This window comes from Staurois parvus, unplaced genomic scaffold (assembly GCF_062004578.1).
Source record: "Staurois parvus isolate SC_StPar_1 unplaced genomic scaffold, SC_StPar_1.0 ptg000449l, whole genome shotgun sequence".
NCBI lineage: Eukaryota > Metazoa > Chordata > Amphibia > Anura > Ranidae > Staurois > Staurois parvus.
In genome coordinates, this window is record NW_028318245.1 from 7,070,769 (window position 1) to 7,095,515 (window position 24,747).

The following is a 24,747-nucleotide window of genomic DNA, read 5'->3' on the forward strand; positions in this document are numbered from 1 at the left end:
GGCGGAGCAGCAGGTACTGGGCCATCAGGCGGAGCAGCGGGTACCGGGCCATCAGGCGGAGCAGCGGGCACCGGGCCATCAGGCGGAGCAGCAGGCACCGGGCCATCAGGCGAAGCAGCAGGCAAGGCAGCGGGCACCGGGCCATCAGGCGGAGCTGCGAGTACCGGGCCATCAGGCAAGGCAGCAGGTACGGGGCCATCAGGCGAAGCAGCGGGCACCGGGCCATCAGGCGGAGCAGCGGGCCATCAGGCGGAGCAGCGGGCACCGGGCCATCAGGCGAAGCAGCAGGCAAGGCAGCGGGTACCGGGCCATCAGGTGGAGCAGCGGGCACCGGGCCATCAGGCGGAGCAGCGGGCACCGAGTCATCTGGCAGAACCGCAGGCACTGGGTCACCAAGCTCGACAGCGGGCACCGAGTCATCTGGCAGGACAGCGGGTACCGAGTCATCTGGCAGAACCGCGGGCACTGGGTCACCAGGCGGAGCAGCAGGCACCGGGCCATCAGGCGGAGCAGCAAACACCGGGCCATCAGGCGGAGCAGCGGGCACCGGGCCATCAGGCGGAGCAGCGGGCACCGGGCCATCAGCTGGAGCACTGGGCACCGGGCCATCAGGCGGAGCAGCGGGCACCGAGTCATCTGGTAGAACCGCGGGCACTGGGTCACCAAGCTCGACAACGGGCACCAAGTCATCTGGCAGGACAGCGGGTACCGAGTCATCTGGCAGAACCGCGGGCACTGGGTCACCAAGCTCGACAGCGGGACAGGGAAACGCAGACTTTAGGTATAGTGTGAATAAGACAATTTATTAAGACTAAACAAAACATAGACGCAGTGCAAGACTAAACAACAACGCAGTGCAAGACTAAACAACAACACAGTGCAACCAAACCTCCAACAGATAACAATAGAAACAATACTAAGCGTAGTCGGGCAGGCCGGGTCGGTAGCAAACGGGCAGCCAGGGCACAAGGAGCAGGCGGAAGAGTAGTCAGGAATAGCTGAGGTCAGGACAGGCGGAGTTCATGCAGAGTCAGGGATCGAAGCAGAATCTGGATCAGGCAGAAAGCAGACAGGATGCAGGTACAGGGGCCCTTGGGAAACATACACCAAGGCCCTGATCACAGGCCTGGCCATTCCTTAAATACACCTGTTGTAATCAGCTTCAGGTGATGGCTCATTGCAGGAGTGAGCCTCTGGTTGCTGAGAGCACCCGCTGGCCAGCCCTGGTACTGCAGCCCACAAGGCAGGTGAGTCCCACCACCACTGGCAAGTCCATTCCTGACACCTAGACAAAGACCCAACCATAGATGAAGGAGCCCAACCCTAGAGGAAAATAAAACCCTACATGAAGGAACCCAACCTTAGAGGAAGAAACCCAACCCTAGATGAAGGAACCCAACCCTAGATGAAGGAACCCAACCCTAGACATAGACCCAACTCTGGATGAAGGAACCCAACCCTAGACAAAGACCCAACCCTGGATGAAGGAACCCAACCCTAGACAAAGGACCCCTATCAACTTTTTTTTTTACTGCTGTCTGCTGTAGACATTCCTACACTTTGTCTGGTGAAACCGTACTAATGCTTCCCCTCTTTATACGAAAACTACACAAAAAAAAAAACTTTGTATGCTTGCTTTGGGTGTAGTTTTCACTTTTTGGCACCCAGAAGGTAACATTTAGTTTTTTTGGTGTATTTTTTTCTATTTTTTATCATATTACTGATGTATATACAACGGGTAAAGAAAAGAATCCCACCCTGTAAAATAATCACATTTTGTTGCTTTACAGACTGAAATGAAGACAGACACAATTTTTGTTTTATCCAGCTCTATTTACTCTGCAACTTATAACATCCAAGTGAAAGATATAATATCAACATGTCAGAAAAAAAATAAAAAGATTCAAAAACAGAATCACTGAGTTGGAAAAAAGATCACCCCTTCCTAAAAATGATGTGTAAACTCAATCAGGTGTAGCTAATCACCTTCTCAATGACACACAAAGCCACCTGACTTTAAACTGTGATCAGCTGTGATTGGTTCAGTGTAAAAAGAGCTTTCCTGGAGCATTTCTGTCCCTGGTAGTGCAACTGAAGCAAACAATCAACTATGGGTGGCAAGGCACTATCAATGGGATCTCCGGGATAAAGTTGGGGACAGGCAAAACTCAGGAGATGGATACAAAAAATGTCAAAGGCTTTATCATTGCCTAGAAGCAGAGTGAAGTGTATTAGTAAGAAGTGGAAGTATTTGGTACAACACAGACCCCCCCTTAATCAGGGCATCGCTCCAAACTGGATGAAAGAGCCAGGAGGAATCTGGTCAGAGAGGCTATCAAGAGGCCTCCAGCAACTACCCCAACTGCTTGAAGTTGAAGGAGATGCTCCAAGTGCTTGAGGTGGAAAGAGATACACTAACTGCCTAAGGTTGAAGGAGGTGCCCCAACTGCCCAAGGTTGAAGGAGATGCCCCAACTGCCCAAGGTTGAAGGAGATGCCCCAACTGCCCAAGGTTGAAGGAGATGCCCCAACTGCCCAAGGTTGAAGGAGATGCCCCAACTGCCCAAGGTTGAAGGAGATGCCCCAACTGCCCAAGGTTGAAGGAGATGCCCCAACTGCCTAAGGTTGAAGGAGATGTCCCAGCTGCCTAAGGTTGAAGGAGATGCCCCAACTGCTTGAGGATGAAGGAGATATACTAATTGCCTAAGGTTGAAGGAGATGCCCCAACTGCCTAAAGTTGAAGGAGATGTCCCAACTGCCTAAGGTTGAAGGAGATACCCCAACTGCTTGAGGATGGAGGAGATACACTAATTGCGTAAGGTTGAAGGAGATGCACCAAATGCGATCAAAGGACATGCCCCAGCTGCTTGAGGTTGAAGGAGATGCACCAAATCAGATAATAGAACATTCCCAAAAGGTCTAAGGTTGAAGGAGATGCTCCAACTGCTTGAAGTTGAAGGAGATACACTAACTGCCTAAGGTTGAAAGAGATGCCCCAACTGCTTGAGGATGCAGGAGATACACTAATTGCTTGAGGTTGAAGGAGATGCACCAAATGCTTGAGGTTGCAGGAGATGCATCAAATGAGATCAAAGGACATGCCCCAGCTGCTTGAGGTTGAAGGAGATACTCTAACTGTCTAAGCTGGAAGGAGATGCCCAAACTGCCTAAGGCTGAAGGAAATATACTAACTGCTGAGGTCAAAGGGAATGCCCCAGCTGCTTGAGGTTGAAGGAGATACAATAACTGCCTAAGATTGAAAGGAGATTATTATTATTATACAGGATTTATATAGCGCCAACAGTTTGCTCAGCGCTGAGGAAATGCACCAATTGCTTGTGGTTGCAGGAGATGCACCAAATGAGATCAAAGGACATGCCCCAACTGCTTGAGGTTTAAGGAGATGCCCCAACTGCCTAAGGTTGAAGGAAATACACTAACTGCTGAGGTCAAAGGGGGTGCACCAAATGGGATCAAAGGACATGCCACAACTGCTTGAGGTTGAAGGAGATGCACCAAATGAGATAAAAGGACATTCCCAAAATGCCTAAGGTTGAAGGAGATGCCCCAACTGCTTGAGGTTGAAGGAGATGCCCCAACTGCTTGAGGTTGAAGGAGATACACTAACTGCCTAAGGTTGAAGGAGATACACCAAATGCTTGAGGTTGCAGGAGATGCACCAAATAAGATCAAAGGACATACCCCAGCTGCTTGAGGTTGAAGGAGATACACTAACTGCCTGAGGTTGAAGGAGATGCACCAACTGCTTGCAGTTGCAGGAGATGCATCAAATGAGATCAAAGGACATGCCCAACTGCTTGAGGTTGAAGGAAATGCTCCAACTGCCTAAGGTAGAAGGAAATATACTAACTGCTGAGGTAAAAGGGGGTGCACCAAAAGGGATCAAAGGACATGCCCCAGCTGCTTGAGGTTGAAGGAGATAAACCAAATGAGATAAAAGGACATTCCCAAAATGCCTAAGGTTGAAGGAGATGCACCAACTGCTTGAGGTTGAAGGAGATACACTAACTGCCTAAGGTTGAAGGAGATGCCCCAACTGCTTGAGGATGAAGGAGATGCACCAAATGCTTGAGATTGCAGGACATGCACCAAATGAGATCAAAGGACATGCCCCAGCTGCTTGAGGTTGAAGGAGATACACTAACTGCTGAGGTAAAAGGGGTGCACCAAATGGGATCAAAGGACATGCCACAACTGCTTGAGGTTGAAGGAGATACAGCAATTGCTTGAATATGAATTTGTGGAATATATATCCGAGACCTGGATGTTTGCATTGCCTTTACCAAGCTGTTTGTAAATACATCCAAAATTTCTGAAACTAAAATTTATTTAAAAAAAAAAAAAAAAAGTATAACTAAAACCAAGGACAAAAATGTAATATAATGCAGCTAAACCAGTCCTTCCATGTGGTGGCTGCATAACTTTTCCTTTTTCCGGTCCATTTTCTGAAAATACCAGTTGACCTTGCAGAGTCCTTGTAATTTCCTGTGAATTAAACTCAAAATTCCAAACCAAGATATCTTCTGTAGACTGTAAGTTTACTCCACGATGTAATAGAGATGAGATTATAGTCAAAACAAGATATTTTTTGTATCAGGTGATTTTGACGCGTTTCGCCCCACCCCAAATATCATCCCGCTCCCCACGGCTTCATCCTAGAGACTTGACCAAGAGGCCAGGCCTCGAACCGCATCATCTTGGAGACCAGAGACACTTACAGCCCGTCTGGTCACCTTCTGGATTGTTGGCATGTCACTTCCAGTGAGGTGGTTTCTGGTGATGGACCGCTCACAGCAGTGGTCTCCAAACTTCGGCCCGAGGGCAAGAGGAGGCCCTTTGCTTGCTTTTATCTGGCCCTTGGGGCACTGTTTCATCCACCGATACCAACAATAGACATGCACGGTTCATTTCGTTCCGAATCGCAGTTCGGACAAATTTTATCATTCTTTGGAGATTCGGATGTATCCAAATAATGAATTACAAAAATAACGAATATAAATGAATCCAAAATAATGAAACCTAAATTCAATTCGAAAACAAAATTTAATAAATATTAGAAAACAAATTTAAAGCGGAGCTCCGCCCAAAAGGGGAAGTTCCGCTTTAAGAACTGGTCCCCTGCTCCCCGTTATTTTTCACATTTTTTCTAATTCGGTTTGAAATCTATTCCATTTCAAAACGGCTTTTCGAATTTTGTTGAATCATTTTCTAATTCGGTTGAACCAATTTCAAATACAAACGGCTTTTTGAATTTGGCGAAACGTTTTCGAATTGAATTCGAATGAGAATTACCGAAACGAATTTAACAAATTTACCGAATCCAGCTGCACGAAATTTGTTAAGATTTCGAAACAAAACTAATTTTTTTGTTTTACACAGGTCTAACCAGTGTATAATTCCCCCCACTGACACTGATGAGGGGTCACAATTTCTCCCAATGGCACCAAAAATGGGGCCCAATGACACTGCTGATGGGGCACAATTCCTCTCACTGACACCAACGATGTGGCACGATTCCTCCCACTGACACCAATGGTGGGGCATAATTGCCCCTACTGACACAAATGATGGGATGCTATTCCTCCACATGACACCAATTATGGTACACAATTCCTCCCAAAGATGCCAAGGATGGGTCACAATTTCTCCCAATAACACCAACAATGGGGCCCAATGACACTAGTGATGGGGCACAATTCCTCTCACTGACACCAAACGATGTGGCACAATTCCTCCCACTAACACAAATGATGAGGCACTATTCCTCCCACTAACACCAATGATGGGGCACTATTCCTCCCACTGAAACTAACGACGTGGCACAATTCCTCCCACTAACACCAAATATGGGGCATTGTTTTTGCTCCACTGACCTCGGGACCTTTTCTACTCTCAAAAGGTCACAGTCCGGCCCTCCTAAAATCTGAAGGACAGTAAACTGGCCCTCCCACTAATACCAATGATGGGGTACTATTGCCCCTACTGCCACCAATGATGGGGCACTATTCCTCCCACTGACACCAATGATGGAGCACTGTTCCTCCCACTGACACCAATGATGGAGCACTGTTCCTCCCACTGACACCAATGATGGAGCACTGTTCCTCCCACTGACACCAATGATGGGGCACTATTCCTACCACTGATAGCAATGATAGGGCACAATTCCTCCCACTGACACCAACGATGTTGTGGAACAATTCCTCCCAATAACACCAAAGATGGGGCATTGCTTTTGCTCCACTGACATCGGGACCTTTTCTACTCTCAAAAGGTCACAGTCCGGCCCTCCTAAAATCTGAAGGACAGTAAACTGGCCCTTTGTCTAGAAAGTTTGGAGACCTCCTGGGTTACAGCATTGGGTTTCCCCACTGGATTGTCCACCACCTGAATATTCCCGGTGAGTGCCTCCTACACGCCTGGCCAGCCTGCAGAGAGCTATCGCCTATACTATCTGGGCTCAACCGCACACCACGTGGTCACTAGATGAGCATGTAGGCTTCCTTAACAGGTCCATGTTGGACGTAGACCCATTGCTTTTAGAATTTGTTTGATTAATTGGACATCTTTTTATTCACCTGTCTTTAATTCACTTGGTTTGGATGTTTGGACTGGGGGTGACCGCCTATCGAATGGGAAAAAAATATATAAAATTCTGCATGCTTCCAATTATACTGCCAGTTAGCAGGTATGCTAATTGGGAAGTAGACTCTCTGACGAGTGGACCTTCTGGTGTTGAGTGAGGTAGGAACGGCGCGTAAAACATTTCCCACACTCTGAACAAGCATACGGGCGTTCGCCAGTGTGGGTTCGTTTATGGGTGTTCAGTCCCGTCTTGGTGGTAAAGGATTTTTCACATTCAGAACACCTATATGGTTTTTCTCCAGTGTGCGTCCTCTTGTGGGCCGTCAGTGCTCCCCGTTGGTTAAAACACTTCCCGCACTCAGAGCAAGAAAAAGGCCGCTCCCCCGTGTGGATTCGTTGGTGGATGACCAGTGCTGAGTTCAAGTGAAAGGATTTTCCACACCAAGAACACGAATATGGCTTTTCCACAAGATGGCTCCTCTGGTGAATGGTCAGTTCTCCTTTACAGGGAAAACACTTCCCGCAGTCAGAGCATGAAAAAGGCCATTCCCCGGTATCGGTCACTCGGTGCAGGATCAGCTCCGATTCGTAGAGAAAGGATTTGCCGCATTGAGAACATGAATAGGAGCGGTCGGCAAGATGAATTTTCTTGTGCATTTGAAGATGCAAGCTACTGGAGAAACTCTTCCCGCACTCGGAGCAAGCAAAGGGCTTCTCCCCAGAACTAAGTTTTTGGTGAGCGACGATGTGCGTTCTACGGGAAGAACAATTGTGAGCGATCTGATGTTTTTTTAGACCGAACTTCTGGTTGAAGCCCCTCCCGCATTCCGAGCAGACGTAGGGCTTTTCCCCCGTGTGACTCCGAAGGTGGATAACCAGGCTGCTTTTCCAGATGAAATTCTTCCCGCAAGTAGGACACGAGTACGGTCTCTCCTTGGAGTGAGACCGCGAGTGGATCTTTAGCGTCGATCTCTCCATAAAACTCTTCCCGCAGTCCTTGCATGAAAACGGCCTGTCCTTGGAGTGAGTCCGCGAGTGACTCTTGAGGTTCCATCTCTCCGTAAAACACTTCCCACACTCCTTGCATGAAAATGGCTTTTCCCCAGTGTGGATTTTTTGGTGCCTTTTAAGCTTTGACCGTACCCGAAAAGTCATCTCGCATTCAGAGCATTGGTACAATTTTGGACTTGTCCATACCTGTTGATCTTTCTCCAGCTTCTCTGCTTTGCCTAAAATTGTTCCACCTTCCAAACGCGGCAGAGAATAAGGCCCTTTGTATTTTGGTTGGCGTTGAAGGACTTCAAAGCTGCTGGTGAAGGTGTTTTTGGACCCGTCATCACCGTAGATCTTTGTCTCTGTCCTCTCCGACGGTGGTTTTGATGGACCGGCTGGTTGAGTCTTTATTTCACTTTTTCCGTAGACTTCAACCGGGATCTCATTTTCTTCTATTGCTGTCCTGTCTCCATCATGAAAAGCCGAAGAATCAAGCTGTATATTTGGTCCTACAAGGCCAACTTTGACCTCTGGAAAAGAACTTTCTTTCCGTAAAGACATGCATTTTGCTTCCAGATTGTTTTTCTTTTTATTATGAGCAAACCACAAAAACCTCTCAACAGGGGCATTTCCATGGTGAGGAAGTTCCTCCTTCACTTTTGGCGATGGGTTTTGGGTCCTAGAAGACCAACAATCTCTATCCGCAAGATCTCCTTTGTGCTCCGATTCTTCCTTTACAATGACTTGTGTGTTCTCAGGCTCTGCATCAACACCCTCATCAAGCAGATTTCTTTCCTCAATGGAATCTGATCCCTTCTTTGTAGCATGGCCAGGCTGCACCATTTCAAGTCTTTCAGATAAATCTGTTAAATAGAAACACATTGAAGTTATCAGATTGCTTACGGTGTCTCCTCATTGGTAAAGGTGCTATGGCTTGCCTATATGATGGTACACTGTTCAAATGCCGGTTAAGCTTCTCTGTATGTAATGGAGCTTTCAATCAACTCAATGGGAAAAGGGGCAAAACTAAGGTCGTTCCCGGACTTTAAAAGGGGGACACACACACACACACACACACACACACACACACACACACACACACACACACACACACACACACACACACACACACACACACACACACACACACACACACACACACACACACACACACACACACACACACACACACACACACACACACACACACACACACACACACACACACACACACACACACACACACACACACACACACTTTATTAGGTCCACCTTGCCAGTGCCAAGAAAATCTCCCCCACACCATGCCGCCACCACCAGCCTGAACCATTGATACAAGGCAGGATGGAGATTTTTTTATTTATGTATTAATGTCATACATATCCATCCTCAACTTATATATAAAAGTACAAAATATAATCAATAGAATAAATACAAAACTAAACAAAGAAACTAAAAAAGTCCCAACAACCCCTGTGGGAGAAATAATAAACAAAGAACATAAAAGTCCATAACCTGAAAGGAAAAAAACGGAACTTATATACAATGTGTACAGTACAAGGCCTTTATGGCCGAGACCATATAATTAGGAGCCTCTATGGCTCAGACATAAACATAAACCATAAACAATTTCCATATTAAACCTGCCGCTTACGGCCTATATGGCCCAAACTATACACAAAAAACACCTAACCATTATATACACTACGGGGGAGGGCTAAGGAACCCGCAGATCTTCCACGTCTGACACCTACAACCTACCATGCAAAAGGCTACCAAAAAGACCGAAACGCAAAAGCTAGGGAGTGCAAGAGGCAGAAAGCAGGGACAGTTCCCATCACCCGAGATCAACAGACCGCAGCAACAGGCTTGATGTTCCTCCACGCCTCCATCCAAGCCCTACGCCGCAGCCTGTCTTTCTCAAGACCCCGAATTTTCCCAACCTCACCAAGAATGTCACTCACCACCACCTGAACAGGGAGGACCTTCTGCCGAATGGAGACCTGACACCGTGCCATCCAAATGTAGTAACGGACAACTAAGCTGACTAAAAACAAGGTGTCCAAATCAAAACCCATGCGACGCTCGAATGCACCGTACACCCACTCCGCATACGACATGCGATGGAGGAAAGGAACACCCAGAGACCCTCCCACCTGTTTATACACCTCTACGTTAAAGGGGCACTGAAGCAAGAATTGGTCCATAGTCTCCACTTCACCCCCACACTCCGACCTCGGACAACCACGGTCATCCGGAGGACGGTACTTCAGGTTACCCCTCACGTAGAGCCTGCCGTGGAAGGCGAGCCAGGCCTGGTCCCGCAACTTCAGGGGGATCCGCTCCAGATTTATCAACCGCAAACCCTCCCTCAAAACATGGCCCGGGCAATCTCTCAAGGCCAGCGGCGCATGGAAAGCAGATGCCACAATCCTCTCACCCAGGAGCCTCCTAGGGAGGGACCGGACCTCCTCCGCAGTCACATGCCACCGCCGGAGTAACTTCAGGCACGGGGCCGCATAAGCCGGGAGCTTACCATGCTTGACCCGCAGGCTTCTCACTGGCCCACCACTCTCCCAACTGCGCAGAAAGGGTCCAAACCAGATCCGGAACAGTCCTACCCATGCAGGCGGACTCTCTGCCAGCATGTTACCAAAGTTATGTTTCAAGAACATCAGAGAGAAAAAGACCACCGGGTTGACCATACCTAGGCCACCCTCCCGCCTGGATGAGTAAGTCACGTCCCTCTTGACGAGGTTCAGCCGATTCCCCCATAACATCTGGAAGAAACAGCTATAGATCCTCGCATAGAGCGATTCTGGCAAGAGGCAAACGAAGCTGACGTATAAAAAGACTGGGAGCAGGAAAGTCTTGATCAAGTCAACCCTTTCCCTCAAGGAGAGCCGCCACCCCTTCCAGCATCTCACTTTGACCTCGGCATCCGACAGCTTGGATTCCTAATTTTTGCTTGCTGTAATCAGCAGGGCCAAAATTGATGCCCAACACTTTGATGTTCGGCTGAGGCACCGGGAAGGCGTCCGGGAGTGAAAAGCTCTCACCCTCCCTGCCCATCCAGAGAACTTCACATTTGTCCTGATTGACCTTGGAACCTGATGCCTCGGCATACTGATCCATTACTGAAACCACCTCCTGCGCCTCCTCTGGTCCAGAAATGAAAACAGAAACGTCATCAGCATAAGCCACAACTCTCAAAGGCGGATCTCCAGTGGCACCCACCGGCACCCCACTCACCGCCCCGCCATCTAGCCTCCTGACGAAGGGGTCGATGGCAAAGGCATAGAGCAAGGGACTCAGCGGGCACCCCTGGCGCACCCCAAATCCAACCTCAAAGGGCTGCCGAACCCAACCATTCACCAACATGAAGCTCTCAGCCCCTTGGTACAATGTCTTCAACCAGCCGATGAACCTCCCCTCCAAACCATACCAGTCCAGGAGATGCCAGAGGTACTTGTGATCAACTCGTTCAAAGGTCTTTGCTTGATCCACCGCCAGCAAGTACTTTCCCCATCCTTCAGCCTTACATAGCTCCAGAGCCTCCCGGACAGCTAACACCGCTGTAAAGGTACTCCTGCCCTGAACCGAGCAATGCTGCTGACGAGAAAGCAAACTGTCTGCCACTGACGACAAGCGCCAGAACAAGATCTTCGCCAAAACCTTTCTATCGACATGGAGGAGGCTGATGGGGCGCCAGTTCTCAATAGCCGAAGGATCCTTACCCTTTGACAGGAGGATAACTGCAGACTGTCTCATGGAAGGAGGGAGAGATCCCTCATCCAGACAGCTGTTATACACTTCCGCGAGACGAGGTGCCAGGCAGGATTTAAAAGCCTTAAAAAATTTGCCTGTCAGACCGTCTGGCCCAGGAGTCTTTTTAATGGCCGGACTATTAATCGCTCTGGACACCTCTTCTGCAGTAATCTCCCCAGTCAAACTCGCCAGAGGGATATCACTGTCCAGACCGGGCGTGGATTCCAAAAAGCTCGACATCCCTGTCTGGTCAAGGTGCTTCTCACTCAGTAAATCCGCATAAAAGGACCTGGAGACCTCCAAAATCCCTGACCTGGATTTAGTCAGGGACCCCATACTATGCCTCAGAGCAGAGATCGTCTTAACTGCTGCACTCCGTTTGCAATTCTGGAAAGGGTCGGGCGAGTGGTATTTCCCATAATCCCTCTCCAGAACCAAAGAGGCACGCCGATCATACTGGAGTTTCCTAAGGAGAAGCTTTACCTCCGAGATTGCCCCCGAATCTCCACCGCTAGAAACAAGGTGGTCGAGCCTTCTCCGCAACCGCTGGTAGGCGTTATACCGTTTAAACTGCCCTCTCTTACCAATGGCCTTGAAAAACCTGCTGATCCGCACTTTGGTGAGCTCCCACCACTCAGACTTACTGCCGCAGAAATCCAGCACCGTCTCCTGCGCCTGAAAGAACTCCTCGAAAGATCGTCTCCCCTCCTCGTCCTCCAGCAGAGACGAATTCATCCTCCAGATGCCCTTTCCTCTCAGCGGCGTGTCTGAAATATTCAAGGTGACAGATAGCATAAGGTGATCGGAAAACTCCACCGCCCGACACTCAGGTGCCGAGAAGGCAGAGTTCTCCTTTAAAAAAAAAAACCTGTCTATCCTACTCTGGCAGTTACCTCTCCTATAGGTGAAACCCGTGCCGTCTGGGACACTTTGAATCCAAGCGTCAACCAGACCTGCCTCCCTGACTATAGCATTTAGAAAAACGCTGTCATATCCCAGCCTGTCAGTGAAGCCTCTCCTGTCCTTGGGCCTAGTGATGGTGTTAAAATCACCTCCAAAGACTACCAGCCGGGATGTAAAGAAGTAAGGTTTAATCCTCGCAAAGAGGTTCTTCCTGTCCCACTTGGACTGTGGGCCATAGATATTAATGAGACGGAGCTCTTGCCCCCTTACGAGAACATCCAGAATCAGACATCTTCAAATCTCTACCTCAATTATCCGCCGACACGTTACCATGCCGGTAAAAAGCACCGCAACTCCGCTGTAAGGCTCAGCCGCAAGAGACCAGTAGGAGGGCCCACGCCTCCACTCACGCTTGGCCAGATGGACATCAGCCAAGGTGGGCAACCTGGTCTCCTGCAAAAAGAAAATATCAGCTTCCATCCCACTGATCAAAAATAAGGCTGTTTCTATAGCACTTACAGACTTCAGGCTGGCAACATTAATGGTTGCCACCTTTATCGGAGCGGGAACTGCCATTAAGAGAATTGAGAGGGACATTTCTTAACCCTCCTCTTAGCCCTTTTGGCAGGATCCCTCTCTCTTTTGAGAGACCCCCCCCGCATCCTCATTCTCCATCGGGGTGGCATGACCACTGGACATATCCTCCTCCCCCCGATAGAGCCCCAAACCGATTTTCCAAGGCCACTTCCCCCACCTCCAGTGAGGAAACCGACCCCGCTGAAGACAGCACAGGCTTACGGTGATTTCCAAAGGACACCAGGGACCATCCCTCCTCCACCTGCACCCCTCCCGGGACGGGATCTTGGGACCCCTGGGACCCCACACCTGCCTTCTCCCTCTGCAGTGGTAAGAGCACAGGGGGAGCTGTCATAGCCAAACTAGACCCGCTTACAGCCTTCCTCTCCCCAGCCCCTTTAGCAGCTTCCTTAAGCAGGTTTTTCTTAACTCTGGGGGGGGGGTAGGCCCACCTGAGGGGGAGACAGGGGATCCGACCAAGCCAGATGGGGCAGAGGCAGCTGCAGCCTCAGCAGGCCCGACCTCCCTTGCAGGGGTTGCCACAAGCGCCGTGGCCTTCTCAACCAGCGCCTCACTCGCCTACTCTGCATCCATCCTGTCAAACACCTGTATCAGCTTCCTCTCAGGGAGATTGTGCAAAGCCTCCAGGCACCTGTTGTATGAGTGGCCCACCTTACCACAAAGATTGCACCGTATGACCGTGCAGTCCTTAGCCAGGTGCCCAATTTCTTGGCACAATGAGCAGCGCTGTACCGCAAAGTGCCCTTTCATCACACATCTGTGGCATACCCTGGGTTGACCCGCGTAGAATATGACCAGCCGGTCTTTACCCAGGAAGGCGGAAGAAGGGACGTGCTGTATAACATTACACTCCATCTTCAGGCAGATGGTGGTAGTCCACCCACCCGTCCAAATCCCCCTGTCGTCCAACACTTTCTGCAAGGGCCCAAGCACCTCCCCAAACCGGCCTAACTACACCAGGATGTCTCCTGCTGGGATAAATTCATTCCGAACCAGTATGGTTATTTTCTTAACCAACGACTGGTGGGAAATAAGCTTGGGGGATAAGCCGGCCCACCTGGGGCTAGAGATATAGGTGGCCTCAAACCTCTGCCAAAAGAGATCCAGGTGTTCTGGCTTCACAAAAGAGACATCATACTCCCCTGTTCCCACAGGGGCTATAAAAGCAAAGATTTCACTGGCTTTGAAACCCATCTCCACAATTCTGTCTACCACTTCCCTCCTCCCCAAGGGGGGGCCCTCCCCTGTCCATTTTATCTGGACCACCCCCCCTCCCCTGTCCATTTTATCTGGACCACATTGCGGCGTGCCGCAGAGGTGGGTAAGTTATCCACCCTCACCCTGGCAGACCCCATTGGTCCCACAGTACCCCTAACTCCTGCTGAATAACTAATAGCAGCCCTGGACCCAGGGGCACTTGCAGGGGAGCCGGAACTGAAGGGACCCCCACACTACCACCAGGAGCAGGGGAAGCTGAAACAGGGGGCACGGGACCCTGAGACTGTGGCACCCCAACCTGAGGGACAGAAACCTTATGAACTCGGCCCTCTGGGGCCTGACCCTGAGGATCGGAGACCCCCAACACGGGAACTTGCGCAACAGATCCCCTAGCAGGGGCTTTCCCAATCACCAAGGGGGCGGAGCCCCACGGGACTACCTCCGGGGAAGAAACCTCATCCACCCGGGCCACTGGGTCAACATGCGCCACCATCCCACCCTCGGGGGCACTGCCCGCTGCCCCAGCGCCCAAAGTCACCTCACCCGTATGACTAGCAGAGTCCTGTCCATTACCACCAGGCAGTTCACCAGCCTTGGCGACCACCTCCTTAGGGATGCACTCAAGCTTCACATACGTGGCGCAGTCCTGCACCACCATCTTAGCCGGCTTCCTGGGAACGACGTCACTTCCTCCTTCCTCATCTGACTCTTCCGTCATGAACCGGAAGTCTGATTCACGGAACTCCGGAACTTCCCTAGACACAAAACGGAGCTCTCCCGCTGACTCTGCCTCCTCCACTTGGGTCCCCCAATCCACAGGTTGCTGCCCTGGGGGGGGGGGGGGGGGGGGGAGGACTCCTGCGATCACGCGCCCACGCCATCCTGCACATTAGCAGATGCCATGTCTCCTTCCATCGGAGCAGATGCATCCTGCCTTTGCTCCTTCTCTCCTTCCACCAGCTGCTCCTCTGACAGGTCTTCTACAGAGGAGACCCCTTCCACTGGCCCCCGCAATGCCGCCACTCTGCGGCCTCTTGCAGCCTTAAATCTGGCCTCATGCAGATATTTCTCCGACAAGGCCCCACTCTTCCGCTGCAGTGCAGCAACATAACGTCCCTGCTGGGAGACCTGAAGCTCCAGGGCCTCCAGGCCTGGCTTCATGGCCTGCCTCTTGCTAGACCAAACCCGGGCATAAGAGGCGCGGAGCCTTTTTAGCTCTAATGAGAGCTTCTGCAGCTTAGCTTCCTCGCTCTCAATCAGCCGAGCCCGGACAACCACACGGTCCCGATATGCGGCATAGGTTTCCCCTGTCTTTGGGGCTGTTCCCAGGTCCTCCACTGCTGGGATTCGGAGGCCGGTACTAGGTCCCTCCGGGGTACTAACCTCGCTGGACCCAGGCTCAGGTCCCTCCTTCCTTCCTGAGCCGGGCAGGGCACTTGGGGTCCCAGACTTTGGGGCCTTCTTCTTTCCAGGACTAGGCCCAGGGTCTTCCATCCTGTTCAAGCCTGATAAATCACCTGAAGTCCCAGGCTTTGGGGCCTTCAGGTCAGTAGAACCAGGCCCAGGGACCGACATCCCACCTGGGCTGGGTTGGGGCAGGCACGCCCCAGGCTTTTCAGGCTCTCTTGGAGCTCAGCAGCAGCTACAAACACAGCCTCTCCTTACAGATTCAGGAAATGACACACCTGCTGTGTGGGCTGCAGTACCAGTGCTGGCCAGCGGGTCACAAGACAGGCTGGATCCACCACACCATGACACCACCTCCACCAGCCTGAACCGTTGATACAAGTCAGGATGGATCCCCCACACCATGACACCACCACCAGCCTGAACTGCTGATACAAGGCAGGATGGATTCATCACACCATGACACCACCACCACCAGCCTGAACCGCTGATACAAGGCAGGATGGATCCACCACACCGTGACACCACCACCAGCCTTAACCATTGATACAAGGCAGGATGGATCCCCCACACCATGACAACACCACCACCAGTTTGATCTGGTGACACAAGGCAGGATGGATCCCCCACACCATGACACCACCACCATCAGATTGAACCGTTGATACAAGGCAGGATGGATACATGCTTTCATGTTGTTTACTCCAAATTCTGACCCTACCATCTGAAGGTCACTCCTGTTCTTAGCTGACAGGAGGGGCACCCAGCATGGTCTTCTGCTGCTGATCTGAATCAAGGTTGGATGCTTTGTGTGTTCAGAGATGGTATTCTGCATACCTTGATTGTAACGAGTGGTTATTTGAGTTACTGTTGCCTTTCTATCATCTGAAACCAGTCTGCCCATTCTCCTCTGACCTCAGGCATTTTCCTCCACACAACTGCTGCTCACTGGATATTTTCTCCCTTTCGGACCATTCTCTGAAAACCCTAGAAATGGCTGTGCATCAAAAAAGTAGATCAGCAGTTTTTGAAACACTCAGACCAGCCCGTCTGGCACCAGCAACCATGCCACATTCAAAGTCACTTAAATCCCCTTTCTTCCCCATTCCGATGCTCGGTTGTCTTCACCACGTCTAGATGCCTAAATGCATTGAGTTGCTGCCATGTGATTGGCTGATTAGCATTTTGTGTTACCAAGCAATTGAACAGGTGGACCTAATAAAGTGAACAGAAATTCCAATTGAATTATTGTGGTACCTAGTGGATAGTGTTGAAATGAATAGTGGTGTGTCCACTTGTCACCACCAATGGGAGTCAACCCTAAAAAGTGAATTTAACACTTAAACAGGAGATAATAGTGAATAACCAGCTTCTTTTGATTGAAGAAAAGGTTCTTCAGATCAGCATTGCTGAGGAAGACAACCATCCTCTTGAGGGCCCAAGCAAGAAATGAAGCAAGACAGACATGGGGAGGGGCTATACCTCATAGGGCGGGCCTATAATGTTCTGCTAAGGCCCAGTCCTCCTGTAAGCAGCAGAACAACCCAGTTGTCTAAGAATCCTGTGTCCCTCAATGGGCAAGGCCTCAGTGGATATCAATGGATAAGGCCTTCTTCACACAAGCGGTCTGATCAAGTACACCTGTTCATTTTTCAGGGGGACCTGATCAGACCCTCCATTCTCCTCTATGGAGCGGTAAAACATGTGTCCACCTACATCCAATCTGATCTGCTAAAAACAGACACATAGGGATCTGTTCCCTGCCGTCCTGGCGGGTCAAATCGAATGGCAGTTGGGTGTAAACAGACAGGCGGTCTGTTTAAATCTGACTACCCCTAGAGGAGAGTGGGTTGTGTTTGAGTCTGCTCTGCATAGGCGGAGGAGACACGGATCAGCCACCCACCTGCTTAGCGGGGATCAGCCGAGAGATCCCCACTGAGCAAGAGGATCACAGGCAGAAAGGGGAAGGGGAATAATAGAGAAAAATATATTTTACCATACCCGGTGATGTGAGGGGCGTCTGGTCCTCCACCATGACGTCCTTGTAGAGGTCCTTGTGTCCTTCTATATACTCCCACTCCTCCATGGAGAAATAGACAGTGACATCCTGACACCTTATAGGAACCTGACACACACAATGATACAGTCACCATCCAGACACATCCCTTGTCTGTTACTGGAGAATGTCCCAGAATTCCCGGCACCGCTCACCTCTCCTGTCAGCAGATCAATGATCTTCTGGGTAACTTCTAGGATCTTTTTGTCGTTTTTCATTATCAAGGAGGATGGCCAAGGATCACTGGACTTTTTTTGTGGTCCATAATCCTACATAATGAGAGAATAAGCATTGCATATACATAAACCTCACCTCTCCGGTCAGGTCTGTGTTTTATTAATCGAGATGATTGATGTCATGTGACCTCCCAGAATCCTCCTCACCTCTCCAGTCAGGTCTGTGTTTTACTAATTGAGACAAGAGAGATGTCATGTGACCTCCCAGAATCCCCCTCACCTCTCCACTCAGGTCTGTTTTATTAATAGATCCAAGAGTGATATCATGTGACCTCCCAGAATCCACCTCTTCGGTCAGGTCTGTGTTTTATTAATAGATATAAGAGCGATGTCATGTGACCTCCCAAAATCCTCCTCACCTCTCCGGTCAGCAGGTAGATGATCTCCAGGGCAAAGTGTAATATCCTCTCAGTAATCTGAGTCCAGTCATCTTCGTCCATCCTCAGCAGAGGATCCCAGTTAATCTCACTATATATTTGGCTTTTCCTGCCTAAAACCTTTAAGGAACTAAACAAGAACAGAAATTCTATGTGATGAGGATAACAAAGTGTATAGTACCTAGGGTAGCCACCTCAGCCCTTTCAACCCGAACACATATTCATTACACAGGTTGTGGGACTGATGAAGGCGCTCATTAAACTCAGTGCCGTATCTGCATGAAATTAGCCTCAGAACTGTGTAATGAATATATGTTTGGGTGTAAAGGGAGGAAGTGGCAACCCTAATAGTATATCATGACATAATAATATACTCCAGTAATATAAAAAAAAAAGTCAAAAATATCAAAACACATACAAATACTATATAATACCTTCTGGGTTCAAAACAAAACGGAAAACTGCACACAAATCAACCAATCAGCTCCAAACACCAGTTTCCCGACTCCCAAGATATATCCACCCACTTCCTGTTTGTAATTTGACAATCTGGTGGATTTTTTTTTTGTTTGTTCCAGACTTCCGGGTTCTGCATTCCACCCCTCTGACTTCCGGTCTGGCGTCCTCACACGTGTAGGTGTTATTGCGTTTCCACTAATGATCACCGGAGGGAGCGCGAGTCCTCCATGAGAATCCCACAAGAGCCAAACGGTGCAGTTAGCAAAGTCGGCCAGTAGATAGCGGTGCTGAGCGGTAATGAGCGATCAATAAAGCTCAGACTGGGTAGCAGTTGTATTCTATTAGACACCTTAACCCCTTCCCTGCAGGGCACTGTCACCCTTCCCTGCCGGGCACTGTCACCCCTTCCCTGCCGGGCATTTACACCCCTTCCCTGCCGGGCATTTACACCCCTTCCCTGCCGGGTACTTCTACCCCTTCCCTGCCGGGCACTGTCACCCCTTCCCTGCCAGGCACTTCCACCCCTTCCCTGCCGGGCACTTCCACCCCTTCCCTGCCGGGCACTGTCACCCCTTCCCTGCCGGGCACATCTACCCTTCCCTGCCGGGCACTATCACCCCTTCGCTTCCGGCCACTGTCACCCCTTCCCTGCCGGGCACTTCTACCCTTCCCGGCTGGGCACTTCCACCCCTTCCCTGCCGGGCACTTCCCCCCCTTCCCTGCCGGGCACATCTACCCTTCCCTGCCGGACACTTCCACCCCTTCCCTGCCGGCTTTGTCACCCCTTCCCTGCCGGGCACATCTACCCTTCCCTGCCGGTCACTTTCACCCCTTCCCTGCCGGCTATTGTCACCCCTTCCCTGCCGGGCACATCTACCCTTCCCTGCCGGGCACTTCCACCGCTTCCCTGCCGGGCAATGTCACCCCTTCCCTGCCGGGCACTTCCCCCCCTTCCCTGCCGGGCACATCTACCCTTCCCTGCCGGACACTTCCACCCCTTCCCTGCCGGCTTTGTCACCCCTTCCCTGCCGGGCACATCTACCCTTCCCTGCCGGACACTTTCACCCCTTCCCTGCCGGCTATTGTCACCCCTTCCCTGCCGGGCACATCTACCCTTCCCTGCCGGGCACTTCCACCGCTTCCCTGCCGGGCAATGTCACCCCTTCCCTGCCGGGCACTTCCACCCATTCCCTGCCGGGCACAGTCACGCCTTCCCTGCCAAGCACTATCACCCCTTCCCTGCCGGGCACATCTACCCTTCCCTGCCAGACACATTCCACCCCTTCCCTACCAGGCACTGTCACCCCTTCCCTGCCAGCCACTGTCACCCCTTCCCTGCCGAGCACATCTACCCTTCCCTGCCGGGCACCTCCACCCCTTCCCTGCCGGGCACTGTCACCCCTTCCCTGCCGGGCACTGTCACCCCTTCCCTGCCGAGCACCTCCACCCCTTCCCTGCCGGGCACTGTCACCCCTTCCCTACCTGCCACTGTCACCCTTTCCCTGCCGGCCACTGTCACCCCTTCCCTGCCGGGCACATCTACCCTTCCCTACCGGGCACTTCCACCCCTTCCCTGCCGAGCACTGTCACCCCTTCCCTGCCGGGCACTTCCACCCCTTCCCTGCCGGGCACTTCCACCTCTTCCCTGCCGGGCACTGTCACCCCTTCCATGCCGGGCACTGTCATCCCTTCCCTGCCGGGCACTTCTACCCTTCCCTGCCGGGCACTTCTACCCTTCCCTGCCGGGCACTTCCACCCCTTCCCTGCCGGGCACTTCTACCCCTTCCCTGCCGGGCACTTCTACCCTTCCCTGCCGGGCACTTCCACCCATTCCCTGCTGGGCACCTCCACCCCTTCCCTGCCGGGCACTGTCACCCCTTCCCTGCCGGGCACTGTCACCCCTTCCCTGCCGAGCACCTCCACCCCTTCCCTGCCGGGCACTGTCACCCCTTCCCTACCTGCCACTGTCACCCTTTCCCTGCCGGCCACTGTCACCCCTTCCCTGCCGGGCACATCTACCCTTCCCTACCGGGCACTTCCACCCCTTCCCTGCCGAGCACTGTCACCCCTTCCCTGCCGGGCACTTCCACCCCTTCCCTGCCGGGCACTTCCACCTCTTCCCTGCCGGGCACTGTCACCCCTTCCATGCCGGGCACTGTCATCCCTTCCCTGCCGGGCACTTCTACCCTTCCCTGCCGGGCACTTCTACCCTTCCCTGCCGGGCACTTCCACCCCTTCCCTGCCGGGCACTTCTACCCTTCCCTGCCGGGCACTTCCACCCATTCCCTGCTGGGCACTATCACCCCTTCCCTGCCGGGCACTGTCACCCTTCCCTGCTGGGCACATCTACGCTTCCCTGTCGGGCACTTCCACCCCTTCCCTGCCGGGCACTTCTACCCTTCCCTGCCGGGCACTTCCACCCATTCCCTGCCGGGCACTATCACCCCTTCCCTGCCGGGCACTGTCACCCTTCCCTGCTGGGCACATCTACGCTTCCCTGCCGGGCACTTCCACCCCTTCCCTGCCGGGCACATCTACCCTTCCCTGCCGGGCACTTCCACCCCTTCCCTGTCAGGCACTATCACCCCTTCCCTGCTGGGCAATTCCACCCCTTCCCTGCCGGGCACTGTCACCCCTTCCCTGCCTGGCACTTCCACCCCTTCCCTACTGGGCACTGTTACTCCTTCCCTGCCGGGCACTTCCACCCCTTCCCTGCTGGGCACTTCTACCCCTTCCCTGCCGGGCACTGTCACCCCTTCCCTGCCTGGCACTTCCACCCCTTCCCTACTGGGCACTGTTACTCCTTCCCTGCCGGGCACTTCCACCCCTTCCCTGCTGGGCACTTCTACCCCTTCCCTGCCGGGCACTTCTACCCTTTCCTGCCGGGGACTGTCACCCCTTCCCTTCCGGGCACTGTCACCCCTTCCCTGCCGGCTACTGTCACCCCTTCCCTGCCGGGCACATCTACCCTTCCCTGCCAGGCACTTCCACGCCTTTCCTGCCGGGCACTGTCACCCCTTCCCTGCCGGGCACTTCCACCCATTCCCTGCCGGGCACCTCGACTCCTTCCCTGCCGGGCACTGTCATCCTTTCCCTGCCGGCCACTGTTACCCCTTCCCTGCCGGACACATCTACCCTTCCCTACCAGGCACTTCCGCCCCTTCCCTGCCGAGCACTGTCACCCCTTCCCTGCCGGGCACTCCCCCCCTTCCCTGCTGGGCACTTCCACCCCTTCCCTGCCGGGCACTTCTACCCTTCCCTGACGGGCACTTCTACCCTTCCCTGCTGGCACTTCTACACTTCCCTGCCGGGCACTATCACCCCTTCCCTGTCGGGCACTTCCACCCATTCCCTGCCGGGCACTATCACCCCTTCCCTACCGGGCACTTCCACCCCTTCCCTGCCGAGCACTGTCACCCCTTCCCTGCCGGGCACTTCCACCCCTTCCCTGCCGGGCACTTCTACCCCTTCCCTGCCGGGCACTTCTACCCTTCCCTGCCGGGCACTTCCACCCCTTCCCTGCCGGGCACTGTCACCCCTTCCCTGCCGGGCACTTCCCCCCTTCCCTGCTGGCACTTCTACCCTTCCCTGCCGGGCACTATCACCCCTTCCCTGCCGGGCACCTCCACCCATTCCCTGCCGGGCACTATCACCCTTTCCCTGCCGGGCACTGTCACCCTTCCCTGCTGGGCACATCTATGCTTCCCTGTCGGGCACTTCCACCCCTTCCCTGCCGGGCACATCTATCCTTCCCTGCCTGGCACTTCCACCCCTTCCCTGTCGGACACTATCACCCCTTCCCTGCCGGGCAATTCCACTCCTTCCCTGCCGGGCACTGTCACCCCTTCCCTGCCGGGCACTTCCACCCCTTCTCTGCTGGGCACTGTTACTCCTTCCCTGCCGGGCACTTCCACCCCTTCCCTGCCGCTAACTTCTGCCCCTTCCCTGCCGGGCACTGTCACCCCTTCCCTGCAGGGCAATTCCACCCCTTCCCTGCCGGGCACTTCTACCCTTCCCTGACGGGCACTTCTACCCTTCCCTGACGGGCACTTCCACCCCTTCCCTGCCGGGCACTTCTACTCCTTCCCTGCCGGACACTTCTACTCTTCCCTGCCAGGCACTTCCACCCCTTCCCTGTCGGGCACTGTCACCCCTTCCCTGCCAGGTACTTCCACCCATTCCCTGTCGGGCACTGTCACCCCATCCCTGCCGGGCACTGTCACCCCTTCCCTGCCGGGCACATCTACCCTTCCCTGCCGGGCACTTCCACCCCTTCCCTGACGGGCACTTTCACCCCTTCCCTGCCGGCTACTGTCACCCCTTCCCTGCCGGACACATCTACCCTTCCCTGCCGGGCACTTCCACCCCTTCCCTGCCGGACACTTCCACCCATTCTCTGCCGGGCACAGTCACGCCTTCCCTGCCGGGCACTATCACCCCTTCCCTGCCGGGCACATCTACCCTTCCCTGCCAGACACTTCCACCCATTCCCTGCCGGCCACTGTCACCCCTTCCCTGCCGGCCACTGTCACCCCTTCCCTGCCGAGCACATCTACCCTTCCCTGCCGGGCACCTTCACCCCTTCCCGGCCGGGCACTGTCACCACTTCCCTGCCGGGCACTGTCACCCCTTCCCTGCCGAGCACATCTACCCTTCCCTGCCGGGCACCTCCTCCCCTTCCCTGCCGGGCACTGTCACCCCTTCCCTACCGGCCACTGTCACCCCTTCCCTGCCGGCCACTGTCACCCCTTCCCTGCCGGGCACATCTACCATTCCCTACCGGGCACTTCCACCCCTTCCCTGCCGTGCACTGTCACCTTTCCCTGCTGGGCACATCTATGCTTCCCTGTCGGGCACTTCCACCCCTTCCCTGCCGGGCACATCTACCCTTCCCTGCCGGGCACTTCCACCCCTTCCCTGCCGGGCACTGTCACCCCTTCCGTGCCGGGCACTGTCATCCCTTCCCTGCTCGGCAATTCCACCCCTTCCCTGCCGGGCACTTCTACCCTTCCCTGAGGGGCACTTCAGCCCTTCTCTGCCAGGCACTTCCACCCCTTCCCTGCCGGGCACTTCCACCCCTTCCCTGCCGGGCACTTCTACCCTTTCCCTGCTGGCACTTCTACCCTTCCCTGCCGGGCACTATCACCCCTTCCCTGCCGGGCACTTCCACCCATTCCCTGCCGGGCACTATCATCCCTTCCCTGCCGGGCACTGTCACCCTTCCCTGCTGGGCACATCTACGCTTCCCTGTTGGGCAATTCCACCCCTTCCCCGCCGGGCACATCTACCCTTCCCTGCAGGGCACTTCCACCCCTTCCCTGTCGGGCACTATCATCCCTTCCCTGCCGGGCACTGTCACCCTTCCCTGCTGGGCACATCTACGCTTCCCTGCCGGGCACTTCCACCCCTTCCCTGCTGGCACTCTCCCCCTTCCCTGCCGGGCACTTCTACTCCTTCCCTGCCGGACACTTCTACCCTTCCCTGCCAGGCACTTCCACCCCTTCCCTGTCGGGCACTGTCACCCCTTCCCTGCCAGGTACTTCCACCCATTCCCTGTCGGGCACTGTCACCCCATCCCTGCCGGGCACTGTCACCCCTTCCCTGCCGGGCACATCTACCCTTCCCTGCTGGGCACTTCCACCCCTTTCCTGCCGGGGACTGTCACCCCTTCCCTTCCGGGCACTGTCACCCCTTCCCTGACGGGCACTTTCACCCCTTCCCTGCCGGCTACTGTCACCCCTTCCCTGCCGGGCACATCTACCCTTCCCTGCTGGGCACTTCCACCCCTTCCCTGCCGGACACTTCCACCCATTCTCTGCCGGGCACAGTCACGCCTTCCCTGCCGGGCACTATCACCCCTTCCCTGCCGGGCACATCTACCCTTCCCTGCCAGACACTTCCACCCATTCCCTGCCGGGCACTGTCACCCCTTCCCTGCCGGCCACTGTCACCCCTTCCCTGCCGAGCACATCTACCCTTCCCTGCCGGGCACCTTCACCCCTTCCCGGCCGGGCACTGTCACCCCTTCCCTGCCGGGCACTGTCACCCCTTCCCTGCCGAGCACATCTACCCTTCCCTGCCGGGCACCTCCTCCCCTTCCCTGCCGGGCACTGTCACCCCTTCCCTAC

The 24,747-nt window shown here is 53.6% G+C and overlaps 1 protein-coding gene across 3 annotated transcripts; it reads right to left on the minus strand.

Moving 5' to 3' along the window:
• Positions 1-1,812: 1,812 nt before the first annotated feature.
• Positions 1,813-18,928, minus strand: LOC149453506 (uncharacterized). Of its 3 annotated transcripts, XM_089688322.1 has the most exons (6): positions 18,595-18,921; positions 18,143-18,290; positions 17,703-17,816; positions 17,493-17,616; positions 12,011-12,133; positions 1,813-8,461 (listed from the first exon to the last, which is right to left on the minus strand). In XM_089688322.1, the coding sequence occupies exons 2-6, from the start codon at positions 18,221-18,223 to the stop codon at positions 6,714-6,716; spliced, it is 2,190 nt and encodes a 729-aa protein (XP_089544448.1). In that variant the 5' UTR covers positions 18,224-18,290; positions 18,595-18,921; the 3' UTR covers positions 1,813-6,713. The 3 variants fall into 3 exon arrangements, with proteins under 3 accessions (XP_089544448.1, XP_089544449.1, XP_089544450.1); XM_089688323.1 differs by lacking the exon at positions 12,011-12,133 and having other exon boundaries at positions 18,595-18,928; XM_089688324.1 differs by lacking the exon at positions 18,143-18,290 and having other exon boundaries at positions 18,595-18,923.
• Between the last annotated feature and the right edge of the window lie 5,819 nt (positions 18,929-24,747).

Bases quoted from the DNA above. Each gene is read 5' to 3' on its own strand.
- LOC149453506 (XM_089688322.1), bottom strand. From the start codon at position 18,223: ATGGACGAAGATGACTGGACTCAGATTACTGAGAGGATATTACACTTT. The intron at 17,817-18,142 runs GTGAGGAGGATT...CTCATTATGTAG, and splicing joins TCTACCTGCTGACCGGAGAG to GATTATGGACCACAAAAAAA. The intron at 17,617-17,702 runs GTGAGCGGTGCC...TGTGTGTGTCAG, and splicing joins TTGATCTGCTGACAGGAGAG to GTTCCTATAAGGTGTCAGGA.